Below are 20,260 nucleotides of genomic sequence, written 5' to 3'. Positions count from 1 at the left end.
GTTGGGCAGCCGCGTATTGCTTACTCCAACCTTGAGCGAAGCGAAAAGTTTGGTCACGACGATTAGATGTTTAAGCCGTCCTTACAACTCAAGTAGGCCTTAAGTCTTAAATCTATCCCTAAAGTCCATGAAGCCTTCCTACTTTATATTTTTGCAGTTAGACTATGCCCCGTCTTATACAGTTCAGCAATCATGAAAATGCAGGGCCTGCGTGGCAACAAATCCAAACATCCTCACTTTTGAATATGATTTCTATTTCTACCCAATGGTGTTCTATTTATACCACGAGCTGTTCCTCTGTTAAATGTCGCAGAAAAGCGCACTTGGCACCCCATGATTCGGTTGATGTCGACCTGGCAGGTCAGAGTACACACCGTATATACGGCCGTAAGAGATGGAGAAAGACAGAGTTGAGGGGTAAAGCAGTTTGAAGACACGATGTTGTCACTGTCTATAGCGTTGAAGCTTATGTTTCACCTTTTTTCTCAATCTTGGGAGTATGGATACCCCCACAAACTGGCATTAAGCTTAGTCTCACTCGTATCAGGATGCAGAATGAGCGGATAAAAGGAGTAACGACGAATATGAGTCTGAGGTTATAAAATTGAAGACGTAATGGAATCAACAATCGAATTGCTTCTTTGTTCTAAGCACCTGAAGAAATGTTACTATATAACCCCTTCGATGCCTCCTCTAACTGAACTCCTCCTCCAAGCTCTCAAGTCTCATACTCAAATATACAACCGGTATGAACATACTATTCCTTCTCTAAAACCACACTGACAATCACTAGTAACACAACCAACCCATCCAGCGCAATGAAGTTTCTCCAGCTCCTCGCTACTACCGCCCTGCTCGGCCTCTCCATGGCCAACCCAACCCCTGATGCCAACGCTGACGTCGAGATCCCCGCCGACCTCGACAAGCGTGCCTGCACTTCCCTTTCCTCTGCCAAATGCCACGGCTCCAGTGGCGTAAGCGGCGGCATCTACTGTGGCTATTGTGCAGTGATTCAAGGTACCGATTGGGCAATCAGAAATCACAGGTACTACGCCTACCAGATCAATGGGGCCATGAAGTCTTGCTGCTCCTACGGATATCGGGACTCTTGTGAGAAGAATGCTGGGTCTGCTCTCCAGTGCCCATTTTAAGGGTTGAGTTGAGTTTGAAGGGAGCAATGGGAATATAAGGAATGGAGATGGGGGAACGCACCAAAGATATTCTCAGAATTAGTGGTCCAAATATACACCCCATCATCATCTTGTAACTGCATGCAGGGGGACGATGTACTAGGACTAAGGAAATTTGGAACAAGTTAGTGATCAAGTGAGCCTATGCAGCATTTTTAGGATGTCATCGCTAAGTGAAGCACTTGCACCTTGAACTTCAAGGCTTGAAGCGTCCGTGCTTTGGTTGCCTAAATTATTCTCCATCGCTCACATCAATCATACAGCTACACCACACTGCGCTGCCTCATCCCAGCATCCCTAACAGCTGTTACTATATTCCAATACCAACCTGCCTAGTTTACTGAATTTAACTTTCCGTTAGCAATGGCAGCATCTCGTTCCCTTGATACTTTCCACCTTTTCCCTCGCCTTCCAAGCGAACTTTGTCTCCAGATATGGAAGTTTGCTGCCTTTCTGACTCGAGTTTTCACAGTGCGTTCGGTTCCTAATCTTGTTGTTCCCCGACAGAGATTTTACGGCTACGGTAACGTGACGTCATGGTTACAGGACCAGGGCCTAGTAACGTGACATGTGAGTCACAGTGGGAAGCGGGGTAGGCTGTCATGTGACGGGGCTAATGGATAGTTGCAGAAACTAGTGGATATTGGATAGTTGAGCTATCCACGAACTATCCTGAATATCTAGCTATCCGCCAACTATCCAGATTACCCATGAGGCACGACGCCACTATATAAGTAGATAGTATTTTCTTAGATAGGAGTATTCTTTACAATACTGTAACGTGTTACTTGGAAAGCCTTTGTGTCTAATCCCCTGCCTCCTCTGTCAAGTCAACCTTACGCAAGAAACCTCTGTGTCTTCTATCATTTAGAAGTCAGCGTTACAACCGATGTCTTTTCGAAGTTGGAATCGGATCAAATTCCCCCACACCGCATATACGACCACAAGATACAGCTCGAAGCCCCTTTACCAAACGCTTTCTCCCTGTTATATCAACAGGGCACCGAAGAGCTTAAGGCTACCAAGCAATACTTGTTAGAGAACCTAGAGAAAGGCTTCATCATCAACAGTAACAGCCCCTTCACGTCCCCTATCCTATTTGTAAAGAAAGCGGATGGCAAATTAAGATTTTGCATCAATTACCGGAAGTTAATCGTCTCACCCGGAACGATCCCTACCCCATCCCACGTATCGATGAACTACTAGGATGGGTGTCGAAAGCAAAAATCTTCACGAAGCTAGATATTAGACAAGCCTTCCATTGCATACGGATGCACCCCGACTTGGAAGAGTACACGACCTTTCGGACTCGCTATGGATCCTATAAGTGCAAAGTGCTGCCGTTTGGACTGACGAACGGTCCCGCAACCTATCAGCGGTATATGAATGACGTCCTGATGCAATATTTAGACGACTTCTGTACCGCATACTTAGACGACATCCTAATCTATTCAGAGGACCCTACGAAACACATAGAGCATGTGCATAAGGTCCTACAGCGTCTCCGAGAAGCTGGAATCCAAGCCGATTTGAATAAAAGCTACAGTACTGGAAACAACGGGTTCCAGAGGGTTTTAGTAGCCCCTCGAGGGAGAGCTACAAGAATTGGCTCACAGGAACGGAGAGGTTGTAGTAGGAGGCCAGCTTCAAGAGCTTGACCTACTGGCTTTTCGACGCCAGGTTGAGGAGTCGAAGAAGCGGTCGAGCTGAAGCCGGGCTCGCCTTCAGTTTGGAGGTGAGCTTACGGTAGCTCACGCTCACGAGCTTCGGGCCCAGAAAGCTGAGCTAGCAGCTCAAAAGCTTGAGGCCAAGCGGGTTCGAGTAGCCCGCCAGGCTGCCAACCGGGCCCAAAAGAAGCTTCGCCGGGCAGGAATTGAGGCCCGGAAGGAAGAGCGCCTCCGAAAGAAGGGGGTAGCAGCTCTTCGGAAAGCTGGCCTCCCAATTCCTCCAGAGTTTGAGGACCTAATTCCTGACCCGGAAGCCCTCCAAACTGAGGTCGAGAGTGAGGTCGAGAGTGAGGGCGAGGGTGAGGGCGAGGGCGAGGGTGAGGGCGAGGGCGAGGGTGAGAGTGGGAGAGAGGGTAGGAGTGGGAGCGAAGAAGTGATAATTTCATAGAATGGCTTAATTATGTACCTTTACAAATTACTATGGAGAGGTACTTATGGTTGCAATTGTGATGAGCCGCGTATTGCTTCCTCTCGAGTTGGGCAGCCGCGTATCGCTTACTCCAACCTTGAGCGAAGCGAAAAGTTTGGTCACGAGGATTACCCGATTATACTTCAACGTAGACACGTGGGTGGACTTTGGAGATATATTAAGGACTTGGGGCCCAACTCAAGTTGTAAAGGCAGCATAAACATCCACCCAATTATATTCCTTTTGTCAGTGGAAGGCTCATGTGATTTTACAAGAATTGCTTCACCGTCTAATGGATGTAATAGTATGACTGTTCTTCATACATAGTGGCATTTAACGTCGGTGTTCGCGCCGACCACCCTGCAGGTGGTCGGCGAAAGCAAGTTGCACACGGAAAGCAAGTTGCACACGGAAAGCAAGTTGCACACGGTCGCATAGCCGAGAAGGAAATTACTTCAGAAAACACATACATTTCTCTTTCTTACCTATTCACTTGTGACAAAATGGCTTCCTCACACTCTACTACTCTCGATCCTATGGAGCAAGCCCTTGAGTTCCTTAATGAGAACCCGTTTGAAAAGCCTGTCACTGCTGCACGAATATACCATGTCAATAAAAATACCCTCTACTCAAACCTCCGTCGCATGGGAGCAAAGGACGCTCTAAATACTCGTCCACTTGAACATGGAGGACATAATAGGATACTCTCAGAGACGCAAATCAAGGCAGTCTACAAGTATGTAGAGGACTCATATCATGCAGGATATGGAGCGTCAAAACAGATGGTATTTACAGCAATCAGTCATTTACAGTCTACAGAAATACCATCAAAGCCACAACCTTCATGGCGCTGGTTTCAAGGATTTATGAAGGCACATCCAGATCTATTTCGAGTTATTAAAACTAAGGCAATTGCTCGAGTGCGTGTCACTTCTCACGACATATCTGCAGTCACAAACTGGTTTGCAGAGTACTTAGCTTGGTGTACGCAGCATAATATCCAGCCACGGGATATTTACAACTTTGATGAGACTGGATTCCGAGTAGGAGTAGCACCAGGAGAAGAGGTGGTTGTTCCAGCATATATCACAGAAGTTCGTACAGTTTATTATTCTTAGATGCTTTAAGCTTACTTATTTAAGATGTATGTTCCTATGGCTGAAAACCGCAAATCTGTCACAGTGATCGAGTCTATCTGTGCTATTGGGAAAGAGTTTCCACCTGTGATTATTGTACAAGGACGCCAGCATATGGAGTCTTGGTATCATGAAAAATTGAATGGCGATTAATTAGTCTTGCTTTCAGATTCAGGATATACAAACAGCGAGCTTGCGATGATATTTTTGGAGCACTTTATAAAGCATACAGATGCTGGCCCTAATAAACCGATGAAAGTGCTTCTTATGGACAGCCATATAAGCCATACAACTCCAGAGTTTGTCCTACGGGCTACAGAGATGAATATTTATCCATATCCCTTTCCGTCACATCTTACTCATGTGATGCAACCTCTTGATGTTGGTGTTTTCCAACCATATAAACATAACACGCAATGCGGAGCTTAGATATTGATTACAATATAGCCTCATTCTTCCGCGATTTATCAGAGAGCAAGAACACATTTAAAAAGGGAACCATTATAGGAGCCTTTCGCGACTCTGAAATGTGGCCAATCAACTCCCAAGAAGCTTTGAAGAAAATGAGGGTATATGCTCCTCTTGAGCATCAAGAAGACTGTCAAGAAATTCCAAGAACACCAACGAAATTTATACATTCAGAGCTAAAACTTCAACACTGGCAAGCTAGAATACCAGATCTACTGTCTAGTCCATCAGCTCTAGAGTGGAATTCCTGGGCACGCGGTACTGAAAAACATGCTTGCATACGGAGAGCTTGCAGTCCTACAGCATGATTTACTATCTATAAAGGTTGCAAATCAACAGAAGGCTAAGATCCGAAGTCGCTCTGTTTTTCAGACAACTAGTGGTCCGTTAACAGCAAGAGATGCACAGAAAAAGAAATAAGACAAGGCTAAAAAACATAAGGAATCACAGGAGCGGACTGCAAATTATAGGTTACGGATTGCACTGAGCAAAGTCAAGAAGGCACTCCACAAGCCTGGAGTAGAAGCACGCAAAGCTGAGCAGGCAAGAAAGCGTCAAGTTAGTATTCTGTTAAAGGCAAATAAGGAGGTTCCTCTTGATTTACTTGAGCCAATTCAAGACCCAGAGAAATTAGCTCAAGAATCAGAGCTCCAAGAAGAAGCTACCTCCCAGCTAATTTCAACAATGGGCTATTCACAGTCGCAAGTAGACGAAGATGAGGATACTGGTTTTATTAGATTCAGTGGGTTAGATGTGGAGGAGAGCGATAGCTTTTTTGTAGACCAGGAGCTTGATCTTGAGGACAATTTAGATTCTGGTTTATTTTGACGTTAGGAATAGCTTATCATTTACAGTCAAAAGTCATGGTACATTTATTACCATGGTGGTTGTATTGGAATCTATATACCAATACTATCTGGCGGTGTGCAACTTGCTTTCCGTGTGCAACTTGCTTTCCGTGTGCAACTTGCTTTCGCCGACCACCTGCAGGGTGGTCGGTGCGAACACCGACGATTATGGGGTGCCCCGAAGTGGAGTGTGGGTGAGTGGTGGGCGACATCGCCGTCACGATTATGTTACAGGTTGAGTGGAATCAACGTTTCTGTCAAGTGCTGGCCATCATGGTTTGATTACCAACTAAATCTAGGCTGCTGTTAAACTTGGAGCCAACAGGCTCTTTGCATCTCCCAACCCTCATACTCATGTAATCATATACAGCTAGCCAGAGTTCAGCAGTCGATACAGCCTCGTTGCCATCTCACCAAAAACTCCAATCATAGTGGTACCTCAACATCCTTGCTCGTATCGAGCTCCTCGTGGCGGCGCAGGTCCATAGGCTTGGAGAGGAGGGGGATGACATAGGGATCAAAGGTGAGCCAGTATGGGTTTTCGAGGTGGTATTTCTGGCTCTGTATATTCCAATCAGCCCTGGTCAAAAACGCCAAGATATAACTTGGAAGCAATGGGACTTACAGCCTCGTTCTCGAATCGCTCAACGATAGTAAATGCCCGAGGGTCATGAACGTCTTGCATAACAAGCCAATCAATTGTCTCGCGATCCTTGCGGTAGATCCGAGCAGCTTCGACAAGCTTCGCCTTGAGGCGGGGGATAGACTGGGGGTCCTCGTTGCAGTAGAGGTGGACGCTAAGAGTATAAACCATGGTTGCTATTCGTCGGCGGAATCGGCTTTAGTGACGATTAAGGGGATTGGATGGATTATATGTATATAGTTGTAATAGTTTTCTCAAGAGCCATAACAGATGCGAGTAAGTGGTGGTGGGAGATCACGTGAACAGGGCAAGAAATTTCATGGTCTCATCCCAAAATCCCCAAGATCACCGTTCAGAATCCAAGCCCCTTGGCTTGGATTCCAAGACTCCAACTTCGTGCCTTTGTGCTATGGCTCGAGTCAGGTCACACAAGCTTACGTATGGCAGAGCGAACAGGATGCCCAAATGCCCAATTATTCTTGCGTTATATCTGCTCCTGGGCCAACCGCCACCACCATAACAGTCCCTTGCACTCACTGTTACTCGAGTACCTCACTTGCAGTTAGCATTCCGCTTCTGTGGTCCCGCTCTAGGACTGTGCATTTACCTACTCGTACCTCAAAAATCATAGTGCGGGGTTTCACAGATGTGCAAGAGCTCATAAAAGGGAGGGCTCGTCCGTCTAATCTTTTTAAAACCCATCCTTAACTACGAAGCAAAAATCGCCAACAGTTCATTGGCCAACATGAAATTTGCTCTTACCCTCCTCAGCCTGGCCTTTGGCCCTATCGTCATCCAAGCTGCCGCTACCCCCAGTACCCAAATACAGTGTCAGACGGGGATCCATCTCTGCGCCCAGGTCCCTTCCTATTGTGGTGGCAAACAAGCAATTGTACGTATTTTGACATGTTTCTCCGCTATCAATTATACTAGACTCTGACGTGGTTCAACCACCGTGTGTCCTCTGCCAACTCCTTAACTATCAGCGTGCTAATCCTGTGCTATAGGTTATGTGCAACCGTGCTGGTAACGACTTTGATCTTGTATCATGCTGTGCTAATGGCTGCAAGAATGTCGGCTTATCGCAATGCTTGTGAGGTTATATCCTGCAGTTTGCTAAGTTAACAATAACCATTGATATCTTATATTGAGTTGATAGAACGGCACAATCTGACTTGTGGATCAATAACTCACAAAATTTACGGTTTTAGAGACTGCTAAGCGTTCTGTATGGGGAGATAGCACAATATTTAAATGAACAAAATATACTTATTCAAATTTAATTCCTTGGGGTCGTTTTCTAATATATTACTGATGAAGTGTTTGTGACGCGAACATGAATATGTGGTAGGGTCGTCTCCATTAACACAGGGAGGGTATAATCATCACTTCAACAGCATCGCGAAAGCCAGGAAAAGTGGCCACAAAATTAATCTGACAACACCGCCCATCGCAGAGGCCTCCGCACGAGTGCGACGAGAACCATAGTGTACTGTACATAACCCCAAATGAGCCTTCTAATACAGACACCCCGTATCGAAGGCCGCAGGAGTCACAGTAAACGTCCCTACCTTATTATCCTTCCCTAACTGAACCAGCGACTTCGTCTTCGGGTTATACTGCGGCCATCTGTAGGTCTTCAGTCCGGTTTTGGGGTTGCGTGCGAACGCCGCCAGAGCACCACGCGCGTAATTTGCCAGCTTAAGCTCGTCGGCATCCTGCTCACGCTCGGCACAGCTCCGTGCCAAACACCAGAAGCACGTCTGAGTCGTGGTAGGCCCGGCCATGCGCCGCTGTCGTGAGCCGGGCGTCCTTGAAGTCACCAAAGTAGCCGTAGCGCCAGGTGGGGACGCCGAGGTCGGTGGTGTGCCTGACGCGTTCAGATGCGGGGCAGATGTAGTAGTTGCGGCGCTCGTTATCGTAATTTGTCTGGCCGTATCCGTATGAAGGGGCGAAGACGTCGGCCATGGTGCGGTGGTAGGCCGTCTCGTCATCAGTGTTGCCGATGAGGAGGGGCACCTTGATGAACTTGCCGGTCCTGGCGAGCTCGTAGTAGTCGGAGAAGACCGTCTTGCCGTCGTTATTTGGGAAGAAGGCTTTGCTACGGGTTAGTGGTGATTGGAATGGCGGCAGTGATCTCGGCGGTGGTTTTGTTGCGCATGCAGGCGATAACTTTGGCGAAATCAGTCTCGGTCCCCATGCGGCAGATGTCGCAGGTCACACTGTTCCAGTCCCTATCGGCTTTTGGCAACGAGTCGGGATCCCATCCGCTGAGTGAGGTGGTTCCGGATAGGAGGGCTATGCCGGAGATGATGGGGTCGTCGACGTAGGCGAAACTGTACAAATCAACTAAGCCTGCACCAGCAGAATCTCCAATGAGGGTTTGGGGAGCCAAAGATGTTCATGCGGTAGCTGCAGTGTTGTTAGACTATGCCCATAGACATCGCATGGACGAGACGTACTTGAAGGTCACGAGAATGATGTCCTGCTCGTTCACTATGAACTGCCCATCATATACTGGATCAGATGAAGATCCGGTCGTATACCCCTTGCCGTGAACCCATATCACCACGGCTTTCTTCTCATCTCTAGTCTGCGGCCTTGTCCACACATTAAGGGTCAGGCAGTCTTCACTGGTGTCGTTATTGCCTTTAGCTAATTGGGCAAGCGTTGCCAGCCCCGCCGCACTTAGGCCCTTTCCTTTCGTAACCGCTTTCCCAGCTAAGTAGCTTGACACGGGGCAGGATGCACCCTACGCGGAGGATAATGAGCAACAGTCAATATATATGAGACTATGGGGCAACGCACGAATTTAGTACCGTAAATAGACGGTCTATCGGAGAAGGGCAGTGGCGTGTTCTGTAGAAGGGCAGTGACGCTGCAAAGCGAAGATCACCGATAGGTGGCTGGGCGAAGGGTGGTGGGCACGGACAAGGTAATTTCCACAGCTGCCGTAAGCCTTATTTAAGAAGTTGGAGTAAACTCGGACCGTGCCGAATTGTTACCCCTATTTATAGAGGGTCGTCCCTACTACCCTGACCCACCTTGGATGGAGGAGGAACTCTTTTCTTGGGAGTAATAACCCAAAGCTTTAAACCACGCTCTATTTTGCTGGATCTACAGGAAAACCCCCGTGGCCATCATTTCTCACATGGATGTGGTTCTCCAACGCGTGGGTTCTAGGTAGGGTGTGGGCAGCGCCGTTTTGCCTCGGCACTATAGCGAAGAACAGTAACCCGAACCGGATTTCCGCATTTCCGGTTCGGATTACCTCTTTGTTTTTGTCTTATTCCCACTCCTTATCAGTATTATTAAATTTGTGTCTCTCTCTCTTCAGTTATTCTCTTGAGTAAGTATGAGGTCACAGTTTCGCGTCGCCGTCGCGCTTCTCTACAGCGGGGTTGCCGTCGCGACGACGACCCCCAGGGTGGCCGATACAAAACAAGACGTGACGTATACGGGGTTAGAGCGCAATGGCATCGAGGTCTTCCTCAACATCCCCTACGGCCAGGACACGGGCGGCGCCAACAGGTTCAAGCCACCGAAGTCGTATGTCGCTGCCGCCGGGAGCACAATCGAGGCTAAGTCATATGGCCCTTCTTGCCCGCAGCAGCTTGGAAACTGGACCCCTCCAATCTCGCTGGGCAACATTACGAATATCTCTGAGGACTGTCTGAACCTCAATATAGCTAGGCCGAAGGGAGCCTGTGCAGGCGACAAGCTGCCCGTCATGGTGTACATTCACGGCGGCAGTTTCTGGACAGGAGACAACCACGACCCTACTATCTTGCCAGATGGAATGATTTTGGAGTCGGAGAAAAATGGGCTGCCAATCATCCATGTTGCTTTGAACTACCGGCTGGGATGTAAGCAATCCAACTCCAACTATCCCCCGATTCTGTTACGTTCCTGAGAGTGGCTGACATGTTGTTTGCATAGTCTTCGGGTTTGCACAATCCGATGCCCTCGAGTCCGAGGGCTCTGAGAATGCCGGGCTTCGTGACCAGCGACTCGCGATTGAGTGGGTTCGAGATAACATTGGGCATTTTGGCGGTGACGGAAATAAGATCACCATCTTCGGGCAGTCCTCTGGCGGTATGTGTAGCTCAAACCTTTCTCCCCATACCCTGGCTCATTTCCCACAGGTCTGTCAATTGGAATGCAGATAATGGCCTATGGAGGAAGCAAGCCCGTGCCATTCCAGCAAGGAATATGCCAAAGCCAAGCGCTGGAGCCCGGAATCACTGGCAACTTTACCATTGACGCCATGCGCCTTTTAGTTGACTACGTAGGATGCAACACGACAGACCTACACTCCGCCGAGACGGTGGCGTGCCTCCGTGATTTCGACACACAGACGCTCCTCTCAGCGTCGCTGGACACATATGTCGCAGACATGGCCCACAACATTGGCGACATCTGGCTGCCCGTTGTGGACGGCGATTTCCTCCCAGTGGCGCCCTCGCAGCTCATCCGCGAGCACCGTTTCGCCAAAGTGACCACCATGATTGGGTGGTGCGATGCCGATGTCACTTTCTTCACTGACACCACCATCACAACCCCAGCCGACACCCGCGCCTTCATCTCGTCCTACGTCCCAGGCGTGACACCCGCGAGTATCGAGCATCTCCTCTTTCTCTACCCCGTCTCAGACTTCACCGCGGACCCAGCCATCACGGATCTCTCGAGCGAATTCTTCCGCGCTGCACGCATCTTCCGCGATATCCTCATGACGTGCCAGCCGATGTGGTACGGAGAGCACATTGCCGCTGCCGGAAACGACGTTTACCTGTACAACTGGAACCAAACGATCCTGGACCCGGTTCTGGAGTCTATCACAAACGAGACTGGGTTCGGGCCGATCCACACCTCGGAGTTTGCGTACATCTTTGGAAACCTGTCGCACTACGACATCAATGGGTACCCGTTTAACCCAGCCCCTGAGGACTATGAGCTGCGAGACAGGGGATCGAGGTCTTGGTCGACGTTTGCGAGTGTTGGAAAGCCTGGAGTGAAGGGGCGGGATACGTTCCAGGGCGTTGGGAAGGCGTTTCCCAGTGGTGGGCATGAGTTGTATGTTTTCGTTGCTGGGGGACCGCATGAGGGACTGTCGGCGATAGATGGCCCGAACTCGACGGAGGTCCTGCGGGAGCAGAAGTTGAGAGAGAGATGCGAGTTTATCAACTCACCCGCGATGATTGAGCAGCTGGGGTACTAGAAGTTCTAGTTGTAGGCTTTCAGTAACACCCCCACCTCAATCCGCTATCATAATCCTCCCCCATAATTCCCGCCTCCATGTAATTGCGTATTCGCCCCTCAATATCCAGGAAGAAAAATCCTCAATGTAAATGACAAAGCCCTAGCTGCTGATAAATTCGGGCTTTCGGTGTAGAGGCATGGGTGTTCCGGGTCGGTCCGTGCTCCCCGAAGGGGTGGTTCAAACTTCAAACTTTATATAACAAACCACACGGTTATTTATAGCGATTTACTTCTTTGTTCCACAACTCGCGCTTAATTTTGCATATATTACGAATGCGACGACCAGATGGTCGAGAAAGATCCTGATCCAGTGGGGAATCTCCAGGACGATGACTTGGTCCAACACATTATCCAACTCCGAAGAAGAGGTGACAATGAATGTGTAATTGAAATCTCAGAGTCCTATGTCGCGAAACATCACGGCGAAGACGAGATGGAGGACGTGGTGCTAGCCGTCGCTAACAGAGGCACTCGATGTCCGAGTTCCCCATCAAACGCGTCGCCAAAGGAGATGGACACTTCGAATGCATCTAACAACGCATTCATGGACGTACCCTCATGGAAGCTTGGACTGATATTGGTTGGTTTTTGACGTTCCGCCTGGCATTTCAACTGCGGGGAATGTTGCGGCGGATGCGAGCAGTTACAAGTCCGACTGCGGGCTCGTTAGGCGCAGGCGTCTGCCGTTCAATGTGGCTGGACGATAGGTTCGGTGTACCAGCGCGGGCACTGCTGTCAACAATTTCTTCTATCGTCAATTTCTGGCATAATCTCGTCTCCTTCCGTTCCGAAAAGGCGAAGAGCCCAGAAGAACATAGGCGGAGCTGCGAACGACCTACTCAGCCCGAGGACAGTCTCATCTTTACGCACCATGGCCTCGCCCCTCGTAACTTGATACTCGAAGCCTCGACAAGGAACCTGTGGGTAGTGGATTGGGATGATGCGGGCTGGTACCTGAGGTACTTTGAGTTCGCTGGCATGCGCAATTTCATCATTCCCCAGGAGTGGGGGAGATTTGACCGGCTTAGGTGGAATTTGTTTACTTGGATGACGACGGGGTGGTACAGGAGAGAAAGCAGGATGTTGGCAGAGGTTCATCGCAAATTAATTCGCTTCCCTGTGGCTCGGAGGTTCAATATCATGGCTGGCGCAACCCTGTCGGTGAGGCCAGCGGATGATTGCGAATGACGAATATTACAATATTACACGCGAATTTACCGCTGAAAGCTGCAGAGTCGCTGCATTCCCCGCAAGGCGGTTCTAGAAGCTGCAATCGTATTTAGAGATTTAATCTCCTCTTTATAGATGCAAATGCAAATGCAAGGCACCATAACCCGTGCCATATTTTGATAAAAACGCCAGCCCATACCCATCAAGTAAAGACACGAAAGAACAGACGAGCGACCAGCTGCCGAGCAACCAGCAACAAATCAACACCTACCCCATCCCTATCCTCTAAATCGGCGTCCCAGCCACCGTCGACCGCTGTCTCGACACACTCCCCTTCACCCTTCCCTCCCCAACCTCCCTCATCGGCCACTCAATCCACTGCATCCACCCCTCCCCACTCGCCTCTAAAATACGCTTAATCTTCCCCAGCAGCTCCTCCGACTTCCCCTCAATCCACCACCTCTCACCCGACCGCTTCAGCAAAATACAGTAATGCGCCAGCAGCACCAGCGCCGCAGGGCTACGCTGTTGCACCGCCGCGATATACGCGTCAGACACGATAATCGACCACGACAGCGTCGCGGCCTGCGCCTCAATGCCATTATCCGCCACGCTGATGACGAAGATGCGACGTAGCAAGAATAGTACCTCGAATAGCACCTGCCGCGCTTCTGGCGTCAGGGGTGCGGGGCCCGACGGTGCGCCTCCGTGTGAGGCGGGCGGGGAAGGGAGATCAGCGGATGACGGAGCCCAGAGGGCGGCGAGGCGCTCGAGGCGTGCGTCATCTTCGTGGGGGAGGATGGGGGAGGAGTCTTCTGGACGGGAGAGGAGGGATTGCACGCTCGGTAGGCGGCTGATGTTGGGATCCTTGTCCCAGTTGACCCAGGGGACATAGACGGCCGAGAGTGGGCCCACGAGGACCCAGTGCCGCGCGACAGACATGACAGCGTTGCCGCCGCGGAGGATGGTGATGAGCTCGACTTTGTTCGGCGAGGAGTCACTGTCAAGGTCGGGCAGGAAGAAGCTGTCGGAGCCGTGGAAGGAGGTCCACGCGTATACGTTGAGCATGAGCGTGTAGGCGGCGCAGGCGTGGCAGTTTGCTGGCGTGATCTCGGTCAGGGCTTCGCGGTAGCCGGTCAGTCCTAGATGGTGGTGCTTGTCAGAGGCGGCGATATAGCGGTCGCGCTGGCTGGGGCGTAGGTAGGCGAGGTGGCGTGCGGATGTGGCGAGGATGCCGTGCATGAGAAAGGGATAATCGACTGCGATGGCGGGGACGGCCGTTTGCCAGCAGCGAAGATCGGAGATGGTGAAGCAGGTTGAGATTGTGTCTGGAAATGGTTAGATTGAATCAAGAGGGAAATGGCGAGGTGCTTACAGTGGTGGAGAAGCTCGAGGTCCATTAATGTGAAGAACACGGGGGCACCGGAAAGGAGAGAGAAGTTCGAAGGGCCTTGAGAGACTGATGGAGAAGGATAGGGTGTTGTATGGGAAGTGCCATTATTAGGCTCGAGGCGTTGAGCGAGCTGCGGGTACGAGTTGGCCTGGACCTCCAGGGCCGGCTTGGACGGCTGAAGTCGTACGAATGAACATGGCGTATTGTACCTGGTGCATTTGTTACAGCTTGGTTTATTTTCGTCACACTAAAAACGAGGATGTTAGCTAGGAAGTTCAGTGATAACGACGACGTCGTAGACTCGAACGGTAACACGTGCATCACCACGTGATCACAAACTCAATATAAAAATGTACGTGACTCCGACAGACCTGGGGCTCTGGAAATGGGGTTTGAGGAGTGCAAGGGGGTATACGAGTTATGTGGATTGAGGGGAAACAGGGCCGTCTTTCCTTAATTTTTCTAGCCTTGCAGGACTGGCAACCTAGACGGGACTTGTGATGGGGCCGGCGGAAGGCTTGGGGTCGTGATACCGGCGCGGAGGACGCCTGGCCGTGGTCCTGGTCCATAGGGGAGGAGGAATGAGACTCTGTTGTGGTCGATCGATCTCCAAGATCTTCAAACACCATCACTTGCAGGGCTCAGGACCATCCAGAACCTGTGGCCAGGGCATGGGAGTGGGACGGGGGGCGAGATTAGCTGCTGACCCAATTGCAGATAAGCCTTGTGCTCCGAAGCTAAGTTATAGTAGTGAATAGTAGGGGACGAAGCCTGGGCTGGGGCGGCAAACTTGTTAGAGCAGGGCGGTGGAGGGACCGGTACGGAGTAGCTCGTAACTCGTAACTCGTATACAGGTCCGAGTTACGACGGACAGCTGCGATTCACTAGAATGTGCCTGTGCTGTAGTCATTCTCTAGAAAAAGGGTGTCACGAGCAGCATCACGTGCAGATTATGATCACGTGCGCTACGGTGCTAAGGCGGAGGGTCTTCCCTCCGCCCCTATAGGGAAGTGTATATAGTAGGAACGTAGGACTTTAGAGGAGGGTTAGCGTTCAGTCTTCTTAATGAACACAAAATACTTAACAATGCAATTGAGTATATATTGGCGTCAAAGGTGGCGTCAAAGTAGCTCCGACCGTACTCGAAAACAAGGCAATAGAGAATACATTCTGTCTGTGGCTACAGAGGTTTGAGAGAGCAGCCGTAACAGGAACGGAGTGGAATACATGTATTCGTTGTGGTTGTGGATCAGTGGCAACATGAATGGCAGCGACAAGAACGCCGCCGTTGCGACAGCATCCTTCATTCGGCGACGTGAAATTGTTTGGCAGAGTGGGGGAGCATGGCTTCCCAAGTTCCATAAAGCAACACTTGATTAATCGTGGTTAAGTGGTGGTCAGACCACTTACGTCCCACAGTTCGTCTTCCGCGTGCTGTGTGATCCATAAGAAATTATAATATTATCCCCTCTTTATACACCCCCAAAAGAACATCTGAACAGCTAACCCGCTCCTAGTAGCAACCCTACCACCCAAACGCCATCCCTCTAAAAGCCCGGCAAAATGACCAAACAATTGCCACCGACCCACACCCATCACCTCGCCTCCCTCTCCCTCTCCACAACCCTCTCATACGCCTCCTCACTCACCACCCCCCCCTCCTCCCCCCCAACCTTCCTCACCGCCCTCATCATACCCTTCAACCTCTCCCTCTCCACCACCACCATCCCCTCCACCAGCTCCCTAACCGCCCTCCTCAACGTCTTGGCGCGCCACTCCTGCCACCCCGCTAGCTCCCCCGCGACAACCTGCTGCGTATACCGTAGCTCCCTGCCGAGCCCATCGCGCTCCCCTTCTTCCCTACGAATAACATCTTGTTTCTCCCGATCAAGCCGCTGACGAGTGTCATCCAATAGACCGAGCGGCCATCGCGTCGAGCGGGATAGGGACGCGTAGTTGCGCTGGAGGCTGCGCGAGGAGGCGGTGATTCTGGAGATGAGACTGGTGGGGCGGGAGAGCGAGAGAAGGATCGCGATGAGGGTGCTGTGGAGGGAGGTGAGAGTGGAGTGGAGGGCGCCGATGGGGTGGATGGTTGGGGGGGTGAGGGTGTCGAGGTAAGCTTCTAGAGCTTGTTTGTGCGTGGAAGGGATGAAGGCGAGGGGTTGGATGTTCTTGGATGCGATTTGTCCGGCGTCGGCCACGTCTGAGGTGGTTGTTAGCTCTGGTCCTTGGGGAGATGCGCTCGATAGAAAGGAGACCGTGGACCTACCAAGCATTGCTGTGCGCAGCGCGTTCGTCCGTCTGACTACGCTCTTTGTAGCGTAGTTAACGCTGCGCACCATATCCCTCGCGTGATCTACAAACTGGTCCACATCCTTCACATCCTGAATCGGCTCATATTCCTCCTTCAACCGGTCGACACGCGCTTCAGCCTTCAGCCTACTCCGCTTCTCCATCATGTCCGCCTGGATATCTGGCACGAGGAAAAATTCCCACAGCATCTCGTGCGTGGAGAAGGTAGAGTGCGACAACAGGATCTTCAGGAATCCGTCAAGCCGTATCTGGGTATCCCTCAGGACAGCTCGCGACGGCTTGCTCGGGATCTGGAAGGGGCTGCGCATCCCGTTGATGATCGGAAGCCAAGATGCGGGATTCTCGATGGCGAGGAGCTTTGCCAGGTGCTCGAAATCCGTTAACGAGCGGCGGCAGGTCGTAACTGTGAAGCTAGTGTCGTGAGACGGCGCGCCAGATTTGAGAACGAGACGAATCGTGGCGTCTTCAACGAAGAATGAACGCACTACGGTTGTAATTCGACCGTCTTCTCCAGGCTGGCCGGAAAAGAGTACCAAATCATCTATGCGATTTCTAACCTCGTCGTCCTTCGCGAGCTCTACTGCGGTAAGGCCCCTCAGTTCTCGAGCATAGATGTCCACCCTGGGGTCTCCGAAGAGAACCTGGACCATTTCCAGTCGACCATATTTGCTGGCTACCATAAGAGGCGTGAACTTCTTCTCGTTGGTTGCGTTGACATTTGCGTCGCTCCTTAACAGTATACGTAAAGCGATATGGGGGACATTGACGATGTGAAGCAAGGTATTGCCTTTTGAATCAACGTGATCATCCACATGAAGTAGTAGGCCGTCTCCTTGTGCGGCGGTAGCTGCGATGAGTCCTGACTCTACCATTTCGCTGTATTCATTATGGTCGTATGAGCGGCATAGCGCGAATAATGGAGTTTGCGCGTTCTTATCCTTTTGCCTCCACGGTATTAACCGTCCAAGGTGCGGTATAAGCCAATGAGTGTTGAAGAGGTAATGGCCTGCGCTTCTCCCACGAATGTCTTGTCTTGCCAAGTACGATATTCTAGTAGGCTCATCGACACGATTCATAGTCTCCAAAAGAATGTCTACGATCTCTTTATTGCCGAGTTGCACGGCAGCGCTAAACAATGTGGTGCCTTCGTTATTTGCGTCTGCCAGGACGGCTAGAACAGAGTAATACTCTTCGAGCGAGAGTAGATATCGTAATGATTCAGGGCGTCTGTTATTGACAGCCATCATAAGCACCGACTCTCCCTGAAGATCTTCCGTCTGAGATAATCTTTCGATTGAAGTATCGCCTTCAATTCCACTGCCCATAGAATCGATTGTTGTGGCTCTGGATCGGAACGAAATCTCTGAACTGGATGACATACTCCGCATGTCCATCGTTACAGTCTTCGGCCGTCTAGGCGGGGGGGCCGGGGGTAGTTCTTCATTATTTGGCGGCGTGTTCTCGTTATTCTCCTGGATTTGGAAAGGAAAGACATGGGCCAAAGGCGAAACTTGAGACAACCTCCTAGATTGGAAAGTGGGAGACTGGGGAACGCCAATTCTAATCCCGTTTGTGAAGTTCCACGGCTCCAGTGTGTCTTGTTGATCGGCCTCGTACTCGCAGCGTTCCGGTTCCATTATCTTCTGGAGTTCATGTAAGTCTCCATTTGAGGCCGACTGCCATAACTTTTTGTTCCGTCGACTCGCCTTCCGCAGACTTCCTGAGTCTCGCTGTAGGTATAATAGTACTGCCTCAAGCGTACTCAGCGCGTAACCCATCTCCCCGTTTTCGACGTCGTCTATGTAGATGAAATGGCGCATATACAATAATCTTGCCTGAAGATTTCTGACTTGCGATCTAATAACCACGACGAGGAGCAACGACACTAGAGTATCGGCATTTATAGTCAGGATAGGGCTGACTTTCTCTGAATTGGGATTGTCAAACGATGCACCGTTGGGCACATCCGAAAATTGGGTGACCGTTCTTAAAGTCAGGAGCAGGATATCCATCATCTGTTGGGGGCTTCCGGCAACTCTGAGCTTCCGAAATTCCTCGACCGCTCGCCCAAGCCGCAATGTAAGTTCGTGCTTTCCTACGTTTCCCCCTTGAATCGGTATGCCGACCTGTGATATATCGATAAACTCCATCTGCTTAATCTTCGACTCAAGTTCCAGGTCTTCCGGGCGTTTAAGAGCGCAGATCCTCGGGTATAAGATCTCGCCATGTAGTTGCTCTGCAACATACCGCTCGATAAGCCTCTCGACAATGGGCCCGGTTAGATCAGTTGTGGCGCCGAGAAGTGATAATTGCTGCTTATCAACCATTTGGAAGATGTCAATGGCTGCCGTCACCGCAGTTTCCAGCGCTCCTCTCATTATCTGTTCTTCATCGTCGAAAAACGATGACCCAGTTAAGACTCGCTCAAGATGGCCATTTTCTTGTTGTGAACCAAGGGCTACGCTGCCTGACCGCACATTCTTCACGGCGGTTGAAATTGGTCCGTCTGGGTCTGGGTCCGGTATGTGGTTCGCAGATGGAGGCGGCGGAAGAGGTTTATCGAATACATGGTTGAACTCCTTAAATAACCGCTCCAATCCAGGTTGCATCTGCCGCGCTATCATGGGAAAGTTGCCTAGCAGATCATTGAAAGACTTGATGTCCCTTTTGCGAGGAACTGTTGCATTCACTGGCCCGGACTGAGGGTCCATGGTAGAAGGGACTGTTCTCGGGATGCCATTCGAATCGGGCTTCGATATGGCGTTTTCGTCTTTCAAATACTCAACAGTGCCTATCAGCGGCTTGGATATATAGTATACAAGCCATGATCTTGGCTCTAGCGAATCGGGGTACCACAGGGAGTCGTAAAGAAGTTGTGCCTGGTTGAGTGTCTTGAAGCCTGTTCGTAAACCGTCAGCGACCACCGTATGCTTTGCTAGATACGGTCTCTGTGACGCACCTTTATTCGCATACACAAATGCGTCCTTAATTATCACCGTCCTGCCATTAATGGTTGTGTATTGTTTCGCCTTCCCCCTATGCTCGCGCATGCTCTCCTTCCCTCCCGGCGTCGCGCCATTGCCATTCGGTATCCGCAGCACATGGCTTCCTAGAAAGTCCTCTGTCTGAGCAAGATCTGAGAAGAGGGCGCCGGATTCGCGATCGCGGGAGGTGAGGAGGACTTCAGTGGTCGGGACGAGGAGGATCTGGGGCACAGTCAGCTATCCGCCACTTATCCGGAGCGTCATCGCATCTCGACGCCAATAAAACAAATAACTAACGTGATGATGAGCAGGTGTACATTGAGCTGGAAATGTACCCCTGAAGAAGGCGCTGAGAAAAGGGTTTAAAGGTTGCATTCACTCGACATTCGCCTCAAGTTTGCCAACTCAGTGTGCCTGTCCTACGACAGAGCTTGGATTGCGGAGGGTAGCTCGAGTCTGGGAGCTTCGCGCCGCACGATCGACATGCCAAAAAAGCTCCGGAGAAACTATAAGAGACGCTGCAAAAATCGATTTTCAAACTGGGTATTATATCAAGCCGACATGCGACATGTCGATGTTGCGATTGCTCGTGTTGTTCAAATGGCCGTTGAAGCTACCAAGCCATGATGGCACTCGATCACTACGCGCAATCACAAGCCACGCTAACACTTTTATTGGTTGTGGTGTTCTTAGCCGATAGTGGTCCACGTTGACCTGAAG

At 50.6% G+C, this 20,260-nt stretch overlaps 7 protein-coding genes across 7 annotated transcripts; 3 read left to right on the top strand and 4 right to left on the bottom strand.

Annotated features, from left to right (window-relative positions):
* Window positions 1-684: 684 nt before the first annotated feature.
* VC83_01229 (uncharacterized protein) lies at window positions 685-1,151 on the top strand (the record flags this gene model as incomplete). The annotated part of the gene is made up of 2 exons (XM_024464913.1): window positions 685-746; window positions 794-1,151. 2 exons carry the CDS (start codon window positions 685-687, stop codon window positions 1,149-1,151), a joined length of 420 nt encoding a protein of 139 aa, XP_024328076.1.
* Window positions 1,152-6,119: 4,968 nt separating this feature from the next.
* Window positions 6,120-6,655, bottom strand: VC83_01228 (uncharacterized protein). The gene is made up of 2 exons (XM_024464912.1): window positions 6,404-6,655; window positions 6,120-6,339 (listed from the first exon to the last, which is right to left on the bottom strand). The coding sequence occupies exons 1-2, from the start codon at window positions 6,590-6,592 to the stop codon at window positions 6,205-6,207; spliced, it is 324 nt and encodes a 107-aa protein (XP_024328075.1). The 5' UTR covers window positions 6,593-6,655; the 3' UTR covers window positions 6,120-6,204.
* Window positions 6,656-7,938: 1,283 nt separating this feature from the next.
* VC83_01227 (uncharacterized protein) lies at window positions 7,939-9,562 on the bottom strand (the record flags this gene model as incomplete). The annotated part of the gene is made up of 6 exons (XM_024464911.1): window positions 7,939-8,139; window positions 8,183-8,593; window positions 8,643-8,757; window positions 8,783-8,833; window positions 8,884-9,173; window positions 9,551-9,562. The coding sequence occupies 6 exons, from the start codon at window positions 9,560-9,562 to the stop codon at window positions 7,939-7,941; spliced, it is 1,080 nt and encodes a 359-aa protein (XP_024328068.1).
* Window positions 9,084-11,908, top strand: VC83_01226 (uncharacterized protein). Its single transcript, XM_024464910.1, has 3 exons — window positions 9,084-10,287; window positions 10,361-10,516; window positions 10,567-11,908. The coding sequence occupies exons 1-3, from the start codon at window positions 9,777-9,779 to the stop codon at window positions 11,637-11,639; spliced, it is 1,740 nt and encodes a 579-aa protein (XP_024328067.1). The 5' UTR covers window positions 9,084-9,776; the 3' UTR covers window positions 11,640-11,908.
* Window positions 11,909-11,966: 58 nt separating this feature from the next.
* On the top strand, window positions 11,967-12,868 carry VC83_01225 (uncharacterized protein; the record flags this gene model as incomplete). Its single annotated transcript, XM_024464909.1, has 2 exons — window positions 11,967-12,156; window positions 12,246-12,868. 2 exons carry the CDS (start codon window positions 11,967-11,969, stop codon window positions 12,866-12,868), a joined length of 813 nt encoding a protein of 270 aa, XP_024328070.1.
* A 64-nt stretch (window positions 12,869-12,932) lies between these two features.
* VC83_01224 (uncharacterized protein) lies at window positions 12,933-15,288 on the bottom strand. The gene is made up of 2 exons (XM_024464908.1): window positions 14,226-15,288; window positions 12,933-14,178 (listed from the first exon to the last, which is right to left on the bottom strand). The coding sequence occupies exons 1-2, from the start codon at window positions 14,248-14,250 to the stop codon at window positions 13,136-13,138; spliced, it is 1,068 nt and encodes a 355-aa protein (XP_024328069.1). The 5' UTR covers window positions 14,251-15,288; the 3' UTR covers window positions 12,933-13,135.
* A 367-nt stretch (window positions 15,289-15,655) lies between these two features.
* VC83_01223 (uncharacterized protein) lies at window positions 15,656-20,214 on the bottom strand. The gene is made up of 4 exons (XM_024464907.1): window positions 19,838-20,214; window positions 19,516-19,762; window positions 16,513-19,455; window positions 15,656-16,446 (listed from the first exon to the last, which is right to left on the bottom strand). Exons 1-4 carry the CDS (start codon window positions 19,913-19,915, stop codon window positions 15,839-15,841), a joined length of 3,876 nt encoding a protein of 1,291 aa, XP_024328072.1. The 5' UTR covers window positions 19,916-20,214; the 3' UTR covers window positions 15,656-15,838.
* Window positions 20,215-20,260: the final 46 nt, after the last annotated feature.

Source organism: Pseudogymnoascus destructans (genome assembly GCF_001641265.1).
Source record: "Pseudogymnoascus destructans isolate 20631-21 unplaced genomic scaffold scaffold_2, whole genome shotgun sequence".
NCBI lineage: Eukaryota > Fungi > Ascomycota > Leotiomycetes > Thelebolales > Thelebolaceae > Pseudogymnoascus > Pseudogymnoascus destructans.
Note: the sequence above shows the minus strand (reverse complement) of the source record. Positions and strands in the feature narration are given on the sequence as shown.

Coding starts and splice junctions, on each gene's coding strand:
- VC83_01228 (XM_024464912.1), bottom strand. CDS start 6,592: ATGGTTTATACTCTTAGCGTCCACCTCTACTGCAACGAGGACCCCCAG. Junction 6,340..6,403: donor AGCGATTCGAGAACGAGGCT/GTAAGTCCCATT, acceptor TGGAATATACAG/AGCCAGAAATACCACCTCGA.
- VC83_01226 (XM_024464910.1), top strand. CDS start 9,777: ATGAGGTCACAGTTTCGCGTCGCCGTCGCGCTTCTCTACAGCGGGGTT. Junction 10,288..10,360: donor TTTGAACTACCGGCTGGGAT/GTAAGCAATCCA, acceptor TTGTTTGCATAG/TCTTCGGGTTTGCACAATCC. Junction 10,517..10,566: donor CTTCGGGCAGTCCTCTGGCG/GTATGTGTAGCT, acceptor CATTTCCCACAG/GTCTGTCAATTGGAATGCAG.
- VC83_01224 (XM_024464908.1), bottom strand. CDS start 14,250: ATGGACCTCGAGCTTCTCCACCACT. Junction 14,179..14,225: donor CCTCGAGCTTCTCCACCACT/GTAAGCACCTCG, acceptor AACCATTTCCAG/ACACAATCTCAACCTGCTTC.
- VC83_01223 (XM_024464907.1), bottom strand. CDS start 19,915: ATGCAACCTTTAAACCCTTTTCTCAGCGCCTTCTTCAGGGGTACATTT. Junction 19,763..19,837: donor GTACACCTGCTCATCATCAC/GTTAGTTATTTG, acceptor ACTGTGCCCCAG/ATCCTCCTCGTCCCGACCAC. Junction 16,447..16,512: donor GCTGCGCACAGCAATGCTTG/GTAGGTCCACGG, acceptor CAACCACCTCAG/ACGTGGCCGACGCCGGACAA.